Source organism: Doryrhamphus excisus, chromosome 11, assembly GCF_030265055.1.
Source record: "Doryrhamphus excisus isolate RoL2022-K1 chromosome 11, RoL_Dexc_1.0, whole genome shotgun sequence".
Lineage (NCBI taxonomy): Eukaryota > Metazoa > Chordata > Actinopteri > Syngnathiformes > Syngnathidae > Doryrhamphus > Doryrhamphus excisus.
The window spans coordinates 13,967,214-13,979,999 of record NC_080476.1 but is presented as its reverse complement, the minus strand read 5'-3'; the positions used below and the strand labels follow the sequence as shown (position 1 = coordinate 13,979,999).

The 12,786-nt window shown below is 44.1% G+C and overlaps 1 protein-coding gene across 2 annotated transcripts in view; it reads left to right on the top strand.

The window, feature by feature from the left end:
- Positions 1 to 12,724, top strand: part of LOC131138655 (E3 ubiquitin-protein ligase RNF43) — a 95,280-nt gene extending 82,556 nt beyond the window's left edge. Inside the window, exons 3-9 of one of the 2 annotated variants that reach the window (XM_058087771.1) lie at positions 2,890 to 2,964; positions 3,040 to 3,186; positions 4,362 to 4,463; positions 4,556 to 4,714; positions 4,787 to 4,889; positions 6,986 to 8,470; positions 8,577 to 12,724. In XM_058087771.1, coding sequence (XP_057943754.1) covers positions 2,890 to 2,964; positions 3,040 to 3,186; positions 4,362 to 4,463; positions 4,556 to 4,714; positions 4,787 to 4,889; positions 6,986 to 8,470; positions 8,577 to 8,602 — 2,097 coding nt within the window. In that variant the 3' untranslated portion in view covers positions 8,603 to 12,724. Of the gene's footprint in view, positions 1 to 2,889; positions 2,965 to 3,039; positions 3,187 to 4,361; positions 4,464 to 4,555; positions 4,715 to 4,786; positions 4,911 to 6,985; positions 8,471 to 8,576 lie in introns of both variants that reach the window. The other variant, XM_058087770.1, reaches the window with a different exon arrangement.
- The last annotated feature ends 62 nt before the right edge of the window (positions 12,725 to 12,786 follow it).

The following is a 12,786-nucleotide window of genomic DNA, read 5'->3' as shown; positions in this document are numbered from 1 at the left end:
CACAGCTAGGAGACCCAGGTTCAATTCCACCTTCGGCCATCTCTGTGTGGAGTTTGCATGTTCTCCCCGTGCATGCGTGTTTTTTTGTTTTTTTTTTCAAAAATATGCTGTTTTTCACAATAAGTCGCTAATGATATATAAATAGGTGATAGTACACGTCTATGTACAGCATAGTACTGTTGAAAGCACCACAAATTTGACATGTTTATGTCTTGATGCGAGCTGCATGGCGAATCGTGAAGAGGGTGAATCGTATCACATTGTATCGCTAGAAAATTCCACGTATCGTTAAAGTATCGTATCGCTGCCGGTGCATCGAGATGTGTATCGAATCGTCCTAAGTGCTGAGATTCACACCCCTTAATAGTTACCATCATGTAATTTCCAATACGATCGAGTGAGAAGAAGTTCTCCTCCCATTCAGTGTGAAAGTGGTACCTTTTTGGCTTCTCTGATCTTCGTCCCACTCTGTTTTAAAACCTTTTCTGAAGTTTAGAATACACTGAATATGTCACGGCTGCACGGCGGTCGAGTGGTTAGCGCGTAGAATTCACAGCTAGGAGACCCAGGTTCAATTCCACCCTCGGCCATCTCTGTGTGGAGTTTGCATGTTCTCCCCATGAATTGCGTGGGTTTTCTCCGGGTACTCCGGTTTCCTCCCACATTCCAAAAACATGCTAGGTTAATTAGCGACTCCAAATTGTCCATAGGTATGAATGTGAGTGTGAATGGTTGTTTGTCTATATGTGCCCTGTGATTGGCTGGCCACCAGTCCAGGGTGTACCCCGCCTGAAAACAGCTGGGATAGGCTCCAGCACCCCCTGCAACCTTCGTGAGGATAAGCGGTAGAAAATGAATGTCTTTTTGTCAGGCCTTGAACGCACCATAGTGGTGTTACTAGCAATCGGGACTACTTTACATGTTCTCTCTGCCATCATCAGCAGGGAAAACATCACCAAATAAAAAGCCAAAGAATTCCACGCCAAATCGGGAATGTCCGTGTGTGGATGCTTTGGTTTTCCTGTCATTTCACGGACACCGCCGTGCTCTTGTTTTTATGTGCGGGTGGCGCTCCTTTACACCTTGCTCCCTTGCTCATGTACACAAAGGAAGTGTCTGTTCCTCGCTCGTCATGTATTAACCGTCCCTCTTTGAAGTGTTAAAAAGTGATCCCGGTTCAATGGCGGCGCTCGACAAACAACAAACGTTTTTCATTAACTTGTCAAACCCGGTGACACTTTTAACTGAGCAGCACTCCTACCCCACCGGTGTGTGTGTGTGTGTGTGTGTACATCTCCTTTGTGTTGCCGTTGCTGATTAGGTGTTCATGTGTCTCCTCATTAAATGTAGACAGAATGCCGTTTTTGTATTTTGTACTACTGACTGAACCCGCCGTGCGTTGCTGTCAAATCCCCAAACCCTGACAAGCTCATGTTAACATGCTAACTGTTCACATGCTAACGATGATGTGCTAGGTGTCCATGTATGGCAGGGGTCTCAAACTCAATTTACCTGGGGGCCACCGGAGCTAGGTTCTGGGTGAAGCCGGGCCGCATCAGGTTTTCAAAAAACGCATTTATTAAAAACTGGGAAAAAAATCAATAAAAAAATATCTTCAATGCTTCTGCTTTTGCTGTACCCTACACTTTTTCAGTACTTTGGTTCCGGTTTTCCACACCAAAATATCTGATAAAACATTCCACTGTTCTCAAATATCTTAATTTTTATTTTTCTATACACAAAATAAAATAAAAAAAATAAACAAATTAAGAATAAAGACAATCAATCAATCAATCAGTAATAAGTAAAATAATAATAAAACCGCAAATAAGAAAAACGTAAGAAACCACATACAGTTGGTAGAGAAATGATTTTTTCCAGATTCAAATGTACAGTATTAACAGTTATTTAACCTTTAACATGAACATTAATGAAACTTCATAATTTGACCCAATTAGCAAGTTAGCATCGTACTCAGTTCCATCTGGGAGCAGTGTCGTAACTTTAACAACATGTTTGATGAGATGCTTTATCTCGACGTGTATTTTCCTGTTTGATTCCAAATCATTTCCTGCATTTATTTGTAACCCAGCGTCATATAAGCCTTTAGCTTCATTGCTAATCCAAAGCAAAACAGGGCGGGGTAACAGGGTAGGGTAACAGTATGGGCGGGGGCAAAATCACGTTTAATTGTGTCCGGTGTGCACACAGCTTTAAGCTGTCATTTCAACATTAAAGGTGGGGGCCTCAAACTAGCATCTCGCGGGCCGCATTTGGCCCGCCGGCCACAAGTTTGAGACCCCTGATGTATGGTAATGGATAAAATGGCCGTAATATGCTAACCTTACCTTGCTAACAATGCAAGCTCTAAACATGTAACTTGATACAATGTTTACCGCAAAGCATGCTGGGAAGCCCCAAGCAGCACACCATGTGATTGCATAGTAAATAATTGATGCAACGGCCAGCGGCCCCCCGGGTATATTGGGTTTGAGACCCCTGATTTGGAGTCTCCAATTATAAAATGCGAGAACATTCAAGACTCAAGACACCTCAACCACTAATCCACTGTGCCGCCATCTCCATTACGAAACAATAATACCAATAACGCAACTCACAGTTTCCAACATGTCCGTGCAGCAAAGTGGAAGTGTGGCCTTGAGTTTGCCATGATGATGTTTTCAGAGGGAAGCGGACTTGTTTTCAACAAGGATTCTCATGGTGAGACCGCCACCTAGTGATGGAGTCAGTACTCTATACTCTATACAGTACTCTATACTCGCAGAAGCGGGCCTGCACAAGCACGTTTAGCATTTGTGTATTATATTACACGATGGCGTTATGATGATTAATGATGTGCATGTTTACTTTCCTGTGTTCCTCCCGCAGGCCCACATGGCGCTGGACAAGGGAGCTCAGGCCGTTATTTTCGACGTCAGCGATGACGCCGGTGCGGCTGCTGAGGTGAGTACGAAGACACCGGGACCTTTGAATCACGCATATGATGCTTAATTCTGCGATACACACACACACATGCAGCTGAGGACGGCGGGAGCTGAGGGAAACGCCCTTCCCCGCCCAGTTGTCCTTGTGGATGCTGAAGATGCGGAGGAGTTGATGGGTCTGGTCAACAAGAACGAGGAAGCCGAAGTCCGTATTGAGATCTTGGTGGAGCAGCCGAAATGGGTAAGCGGACTGAAATTTTTTCAATCACATGATCCAAGAATTTTGTTTTACCCTGCCGAATTGACTTCTGGTGTGTAATTGCAAATGGAAGAGGTGTGTAATGTTATTTATGGGTCACGCAGACTCGGTCAATTGATCAATAATGGCGACCGAGTGCCGGACACGCCTGCAGGCAGCAGGGGTTCCTTTCCTCAGAGACCCTAAATCAGGGGTCTCAAACTCAATTTACTTGGGGGCCACTGGAGCTCGGGTCTGGGTGAGACTGGGCCGCATCAGGTTTTCCAAAAAAACAACAAAAAAAACGCATTTACTAAAAACAAAAAAATTAAAAAAACTTCGCTTCGGTTCCAATTTTCTACAATAAAAGCTCTGATAAAACATTCCACTGTTCTCAAATATCTTTTTTTATTTTTCTGCACAAAATAAGATGAAAAATAAATAAACAAATCAAGAATAAAGAAAATCAATCAATCAGTAATAAATAAATAAATATAATAATAATAATAAAACGGCAAATAATAAAAACGTAAGAAACCACATATAGTTGGTGGGTAGACAAATGATTTTTTTCAGATTAAAATGAACAAAGCATTATTAGAGCCCTGTAGACATGACAAAACACGACTATAGTCACATTTATACTCTTTTTATTTACAACATATTGCGCAACTGCAGGGTCTTGAGACGCATGCTAACTCGCAAACTAGAGAGCTAGCGACCTAAACGGGTAGCCTTCAAGTTATTTCCTTTCAACTTAAATAGCCAAAAACTTACCACTTCCACACGGATAGGGAGGATAACTATTAACAGTTATTTAACCTTTAACATGAACATGAATCAAACGTAATCATTTTTTCTGGGTACATGATACCATACAGCATCCATATCAAACTTGCGCGGGCTGCACTAACATTAAACTTTCATATCAAGGCGGGGGCCTCAAACTAGTGTCTTGCGGGCCACATTTGGCCCGCGGGCCGCGTGTTTGAGACCCCTGCCCTAAATGGTCCGTATGTGTGTAACTGACTGGTGACCAGTCCAAAGTGTTCCCCACTCCACCGTCACATGGTGTGACCCGGTGGGGGCGAACCCACTCAACCCAACTGAGGGATGACTGTGATGCTTCTTTGTGGGCGTTGCCGTCATAAAGTCATCACTATTTGCTCAATTTTCAGCCCCATTATAACGTGGTCATCCTCCTCACCATTGTCTTGGCTATTTTGATCATCATCCTCATCTTTGCTTTCCGCTACAAGTGCAAATCCAACAGAACTTGGGTAAGGCCTGGTAGCATCACGTTTTGTTTTTTTTTAGACGCACACTTCGGCTTTCTCACATGTACCCTTTTTTTTTTTTTTTTCCAACGCAGGACGCCGTCCATCAGCAAACCATGCACGCCATCAGTCGTTTAGAAACCAAAACCTACATCTCATCCCAGGGCTGCTCAGGCACGCAGCGCTCCCACGGCAGCAGTTCCAATTCCGGCCCGGTCTGTGCCATATGCCTGGAGGAATTCCAGGACGGCCAGGTAAGTGGAATCGAACCCCAGTTATGATGTTTTGGCTCCTTCTTTACATCTCTCTCTTCCTCTTCAACCAAGCATCTGAGGATCATCTCCTGCGCTCATGAGTTTCATAAAGATTGCGTGGATCCTTGGCTGCTGCAGCATCGTACCTGTCCTCTGTGCATGCACAACATCATGGGTGAGGATAAGCCCATTTGCAGTTAAGTGTTGCGTCATCAAAGTCACTATACAGCAGCTTTATCAAAGACGTACAAAGATAACCACAATCTCTACGGACACAGGATGTAACAAAAAAGTGTTTGCCATTGGTTCCGTGCTCAACTTCCAGAAATGACGCTTCGTCACGACTGGCGTCATGGACTAGAACAGGGGTGGGCAAACTACGGCCCGGGGGCCACATCCGGCCCGCCAAGTGTTTGAATACGGCCCGCCCAATCTTTCCAAAGTATTTCATTTAAACTCAACATACAACCTGGCATCGTGGCCTGAGCCAACCTTTTGATGGTTTTATCAATGTCGTTTTTTGACATGGTCTGTTGTTTACAAAGTGCTCCTGAAAAAAGGGACACAAGCACATAATAATAATAATAATTATTATTATTAGATTATTATAATTATTATTAGAACTATTATGATTATTATAATTATTATATTAATGCTAATTATTATATTAATTATATATAATATTATTGTTATATTTGCATATTTTACATAATAATAATATAATAATTATTATTTTAATTTTATTGTAATTATTATAATATTTAATTATTTTTAAAATATTTAAATATAAATATAAAATAATAAATAATAATAGCAGATTGCATGACAATTTTACAAATACAATAATACCAGGTGGACTGTTACGTGTAAAATATATAGTCTGCCCCCCCCCCCCCCCCCCCCCCGTAAATTTTGTCATATCAATGCGGCCCGCGAGTCAAAAAGTTTGCCCACCCCTGGACTAGAATGTCATTTTTGCAAATTTAATGGTAATGGTTTAATTTCATTTTTAACATGCATCAGATTACAATTGAATGCATCACATAATCAGTTCCCAGTTCCACATGTCCAAAAGGAGTAGGAAGAAGCAAAGCTTATTAAATCCTACCCCTCCATCTGGTACTTTTATAATCAGTAACTGTTACATTTGTTCACTTCCTGCTTTCCATAATACAGTTTAAGGTTTTTTATTTTTTATTTTTAAATTTTGTAATTTTTTGTCCCGTACTGAAGTACGAGGTAATATTACATATTTTCTATATTGGTACTTTTACAATCAGTAACTGTTACATTTGTTCACTTCCTGCTTTCCATAATATAGTTTAAGGGTTTTTTTTTTTGTTTTTTTTGTCCTGTACTGAAGTAGGAGGTAATATTACATATTTTCTATATTGGTACTTTTACCATCAGTAACTGTTACATTTGTTCACTTCCTGCTTTCCATAATACAGTTTAAGGTTGTTTTTTTTCTTTATTTTGTAATTTTTTGTCCCGTACTGAAGTACGAGGTAATATTACATATTTTCTATATTGGTACTTTTACAATCAGTAACTGTTACATTTGTTCACTTCCTGCTTTCTCAATATAATTTTTTTAAATTTTATTTTATTTAATTTTATGAAATTTAATAATTTTTTTTGTCATATACCAAATTATGAAGTGATATGAGCATCCAATGCCATAATGGGTACCATAGTAAGTGTCAATATAGTGATATATATAGCACATCATGACTGGTTCAAGACTCTTCATCCTTGTATTTAGCAAACATCAACTGCTTGTATTGTTTCTTGAATTGGCTCATCGTTGTGCATTGTTTGATTCCCTTACTCAATCCATTCCATAGTTTGATTCCACATACTGAAATGCTATGGCTAGCATAACGTAGTCCTAGCATAGAAGTGTTTCAAATGTACTTCTTCCCTGAGATCATATTTCTCCTCTCTTGTAGAGAAGTATTGGATGACATTTTTAGCTAATTGGTTATTTTTAGGCTTATGCATTATTTTAGCTGTTTGAAGATGAACTATATCAGCAAGTTGAAGTATTTGTGATTTTAGAAATAAGGAGTTAGTATGTTCTCTGTAGGCGGCATTATGAATTATCCTTACTGACCTTTTTTGCAGTACATTTAGCGAGTGAAGATTGCTTTTATAGAGAGGACCACCTCAATATTGGTTCATACTGGATTATGGGGGTCTACCTAACCAATGAAAGAACTGATGTCCAATCAGTGCAGAGTGTCTTCTAACCGCACTTGTAATCCACAGGGACGGAGCGGCAGCCACACAGGAACAGACTCCAGTCCAGTCTGGAACGAAGTTTCCTTCACCCCCAGCCTTACAGCAGCCCGCAAAACCACCCGTTCCCCCAGCACGCCGTCCCTTTCTCCATGAGGCCGCACTATCCTCGCGGACCTTCAGGCTCCTATCCGCCGGTCTCTCACTACAATACGTCTTCTCCCATGGACAGCCAAACGCTGCGTCTGCTCACCAGCAGGTCTTTGGGCGCCCCTTGTGAGTACCACCTGCCCTCAGAGGGTCCCAGGAGGCCCCACAGGACTGGCGGGAACTGCAGGACAACCCACCATTACACCCCCCGCCGGTCCTGCCCAAACTATCGCTCATCCTGCCCAGCTCAGCGTAGCACCTCCGTGTCCAGAGCCAACCACACCGCGTCATCCGCCCCGCATCCCCGTCGAGCGGCAGGCCACGGTCGGCTGGACGGGGGCAGCTGCTCCGGCGGCAGCTACCACACGGATCGCAGCGGGTATTTAGCCGATGGCCCGGCAAGCGACTCCAGTTCGGGGCCTTGCCACGGATCCTCCAGCGACTCGGTTCTCAATTGTACCGATGTGTCCATGCAGGGGGTGTACGGCAGCTGGTCCACTTTCCGTAGCTCGCTGAGTAGCGACTACGATCCCTTTGGGTATTATGGGCCGGGCTCCGGGCGAGCCCCACGCAGAGACAGCCTGGAGTTGGATGCCCAGGCCCGGCCCAGGTCTCTGGACTTGGTGGTGAATAAAGTGGGCTGCCCCGAGGAGCCGCCGCAGACGGTGTTTAACCACATCCACTACCACCGCCATCGACACCACCACTATGAGGAAGGGGAGCCTGGCCAGGGCCCAAGCAGAGCCTCAGATGAGGAGCAGGGGGCCACAGCAGCAGGTGGTGCGCCTCTTGCGCATCTCTTGGACAAAGACTCGATTGTCGGCCCTCCCCAGCCCGCTTGTTGCCAGTGCACAAAACCAGACTGTACCAATGTGCCCGGCTGTGGGACAGAGAGTCGGGATACCAACCTGAGCACCTCGGGGCCCCCGGTGCTGGTGTCTCCTATCCCCATACAGCTACAAACCCACTGCTACCACCAGGGACACCCAACCACGGCTCTGGGGCGGGGCTGTGTCCAAGACCCCCTCTCCGTTCACTTCCACCGGAGCTTGGACCTTCAGGACGATCGGAGCAGCCGAATCCACTACGGCCAGGGCTCGGGATTCTGCCGCTCTCCCCCTGAGCGGTGCCCCGCCCCCCTCCCTGTACCTCTCATTCTGGACTCGGGAGGTTTAGACGACTGGCCTTGCTGCGCCGGGTCCCACGTTGTGTGGCACAAACGAGTGCAGGAGGCGCACTCGGAGCCCCAGCTTCTGGGGACCAGGACCTCTATTGAGTGGCCCCCCTGCAGGCTCCACCGTGGACTTGCTGCGGACCGCAACGCAGATATTTGTTTATGTTGCCAAAACATATACCGGCATCAGGGTGAGTGTTTCTTTTTATCCTTCATCACAACAAAACATTGTTCTAGTTGTGTTCAATTGTGTGTGTGTGTGTGTGTGTATTTGTGTGTGTGTGTGTGTCCCCCCAGGATCTGAAGAGGAGTCTGGAGTGTGACAGCTTCTTCCCGAAATACACTAGAACCCGTTTAAGTCGACAACCCATCTACGTGTACCAACTCGAGCCCCGGTCCACGTTGGTCTTCTTTTTACTAAAAAATACCCACTTGGTCAGGGCCCAACTGACTGGGGTGGGGGTGAGGGGGAAGGGGGGGATTTGCGACGGGGTGAGGCAACTAGTATTTAAGCAGCAATTATGTTAACGCTACACTTTAGCCAACACAGTGGAACCTTGGTTAGCGGCATTAATCCGTTCCCGAAGATCCGACTGGAACCGGAACTCCGTTCCAGACAACCAAACTTCATTCATTAATTTTATACCGCTTTTCCTCACGAGGGTCGCGGGGTACACCCTGGACTGGTGGCCAGCCAATCACAGGGCACATATAGACAAACAACCATTCACACTCACATTCATACCTATGGACAATTTGGAGTCGCTAATTAACCTAGCATGTTTTTGGAATGTGGGAGGAAACCGGAGTACCCGGAGGAAACCCACGCGTGCACGGGTAGAACATGCAAACTCCACACAGAGATGGCCGAGGGTGGAATTGAACCCTGGTTTCCTAGCTGTGAGGTCTGCGCGCTAACCACACGACCGCCTTGCAACCAAACTTGTTAACCCAAAATATGTTTTTATAGTTTTGTAATTATTAAACAATTCAAATGTATATGAATGTTGAATGAACGGGATAAACAAACATATAAGGAGGACGTGATTGTTGCCAAAGATTCAATGCGGCGGCGCGATCAACACCGACACCACCTTCCTGTTTTGCCATGAGTTATTTCTCACCTCGGGTCTCTGCTTTTCTTTGGATGATGGCTGCAAAATAGCCCCAAGTAGAGCCAAGGAAGGTTGCAAGCGGTAGCATTTTGCTAAGAAAGGTGAGAATTTAATTGAATTGAATGGAATTGAAGAAATAACGTGAAGGTGTCGTCCGTGTTGATCTTGCTACCACAATCACATCAGTGAAAATGCTCGTCGCTCGTTGTGAAACCATAAAAACATGTCTTGCGTTACCATTTTGGAGACGAAACGGTTTTAATTTGAAGTCCAGACGGGCGCCGACATCGGGTTCCTGTTGTCGTGTACAGTAAACCTCGGATATATCGGACTCGGATATATCGGAAATTCGCTCACAACGGACAGATAAAACAGAACCAATTTTTCTGTAATGCATTTCCAATAAAAATTCATTGCATATATCGGATTTTTTATAACGGATTTCGCCTATTTCGGACAAAATCTCCAGTCCCGTTCCAATGCATTTCCATTAAATTTCCCTCGCATATATCGGATGGCCGCATCGTGGCGCTCCGATTCGCCGAATCGTGACAGGCCGCTATACGACGTCATTTGCAGCGTTTGCAGCGTTGCCTGCGCGTCCAGGTACATTGGAAACATAGTCAAGGAAGTGCCTTTTTATAACGGGTAAAATCCGATTTACGCATATACCGGATATAAATCCCATATATGCGTAAAACGGACATTTTCCAGTATACGCATATAACTGATTTCGCTTATATCAGACAAAACCAGTGGGAACAATTGAATCCGATATATCCGAGGTTTACTGTATTAGCAAGCTAATGGGCTGCTAGCAAGAACGTTTTTGTGATAAAAAAAAAAAAACAGTGTATGAATAACACGACTAGACACGTCGGGGGTCGACATAAACGGGTTCCACTGCATCACGCTGCTACTTGGGGAACCAGAATGGACAGTCCTCCTTGCCGCCCCCCCGCCCCCTTCTGCTGCCACTAGTGCCTGGAGGATTCTTTATCCCAGCTCTGCATTGTTCTCTTCCAAATAATTCATGGCAAAACAGTTTGGATCAGACCCGGAATAATGAACAAATATTCCGTGTTTGGGATGATGATAATGATAATGATGATGATGATCAGGAGCTGCTGAGGGGGAAGACACTACAGAGGGCCCTGGCTGTGGGAGCCTTCCTCTCGACTCGACACGAGACCGGGACGGCTCACTGTGGTACCCCCCCTCTCCTCTTCCTCAGTCTTCATCTTGTTGTCACTCTTAGCCTACCTCAGCTCACGTTTTGTCTTGCCTGACGCACAGGGTCTTTCAAGGTACTGCTGTAGTTTTTGTAAGCCGCATCCACGTAGCCGCCGCCCAACCCCCCCAGCCTAACAGGTGATGAGGTCTGTCAGAGGGAAAGGTGGATGGTGGGCCTATCAGACAGTGAATGTTCTCTGAAGTGGCCTCCTTTTCAATACTTCAATAATGGCAGCTCTTTTCATCATGTTTTTTTTATGTTTAGTACCATTTCTTTTTTTTTTTTTTCAAAATGACTGAATTGTGTTGCCATTTGGATACCTTCATGCCATTTTTCTTTGCTTTTTGGGGGGGGACGCTGACAATTTCTGCTTGTTTCCCCAGCAACTAAAGCCCAGGTCCTTATTGTAGCTCTAAAAAAAGCAGTGCCTTCTGAATAATAATGATAATAACAATACAAATATAACTGGAATAAAGCCACGGCAGCACGAAGCTGAAGCATCTTACAGCAATGATGCAAGAAAAAAGTCATGACATTTCGGAAAAATAAGCTGAGAATTTCTGCTTGTTTCCCCAGCAACTAAGGCCCAGGTCCTCATTGTAGCCCTAAAAAAACAGTGCCTTCTGAATAATAATACAAATATAAGTGGAATAAAGCCACAGTAGCATGAAACTGAAGCATCTTACGGCAATGATGCAAGAAAAAAGTAATGACATTTCGGAAAAATAAGCTACAATACCGTAACCCCTCCTTTATCACGGTTAATTAGTTCCACAGCTGACAGTGCACATTGCTTCATACGCCAAGGAAAAAATTTCAAAGCCTCTCCGAATATGGAGCAAATTTGGAAAAAAAAAAATTTATTCCAGCAGATAGGTTCTTCGTGTGATGGCGGCTTTACAGAGTTTAGTCTAAACATTAAACCAAACATTACACCGTTAGTCTCTTCATAATGAATGACTTTTTTCCTGTAATATGAGCTGTTCTTCATAGCCCGTCTACCATCATCATCCTCGTGATTAAGTGTCGTTTGATGACGAGCCATACATGGGTGACCCCCTCCACCAAATTTGAACCAAATGTGGCCCAAAAGTTTTCCCAACCCTGAACCAACTAGAACTAAGACTTAGAACTAAGTCACCTTCGAGGCACTACACTGCCGATGGGGATGCCGTACAACTCCCTGTCCAAAAATCCCAAACTACCCCTTTCAAGCCTTTTTCATAGCAGTGCCGCTGGGCACGCTTCCGAGCCACCCGCTGATCAAGCCGATGGGCGTTGCAATGTAACGTGTAGCACTTACGCAGGTATGGATATGTGCCTTTTGCATTCACGGGCCTTTTTCCAGATATCCACGTCACAAACCAAAGAGACGCAATCTTTGCAGAACGCCCCCCCGCCGCAACCCTCCCTTGACTTCAGTTACTTTGCATGACACAAAAGCGGCCGTCATTTTTGGGGCTAACCGTGCAGAAATGTTCAACCGCAACCCATCAAGCAAGATACCTCACATTGAACATGAACACACAATTCTCCTGGCTTATTGGTGTGTGTGCGCGCATGTGTGTGTGTGTGTGTGGATGTGTGTGTATGTGTGTGACCACGCACGCTCTGCTACGGACACGACTGAAAAGCAGCACTTTGGGTGATTTTATAATGAAAAAGAAAAGTTTTTTTTTTTTTTAAAGAATTTTGCATAGCTGCAGTTTCATCCACAAGCTTTTAGTTTGTGTTGTTGCCTACTTGAGCTTAAACTGCCTTTCCTACTAGAGTGCAAAACAAAGAATTCCCTCCATAACGCCAAGGGATCCATCTATCAATATATTTTGGATACTTTGTATACAAAAAAAAAAAAAGAGTACAACAAAACAAATAGTGTTGTATTTGATATATAATAGAACATTTCAATACAGTGACATGTCACTAATATATTTATTTACTAATATATTTATCCATTTTGTCCAGGTTTGAATGGGTGGTTTCTCTATAGACCAATTGTGTTTTTCTGTATGGAAACTAACCAGTGCCATCACAAATGTATCAGCCTGTCTTCATTCCAATTATATGCAAATAAATTATTTTGAAATAAATCTTCTTCCTGCTTTTCCCTGCATGACAAAATACTGCTAGTGGTAGACACAGCATCATAGTAGACCGG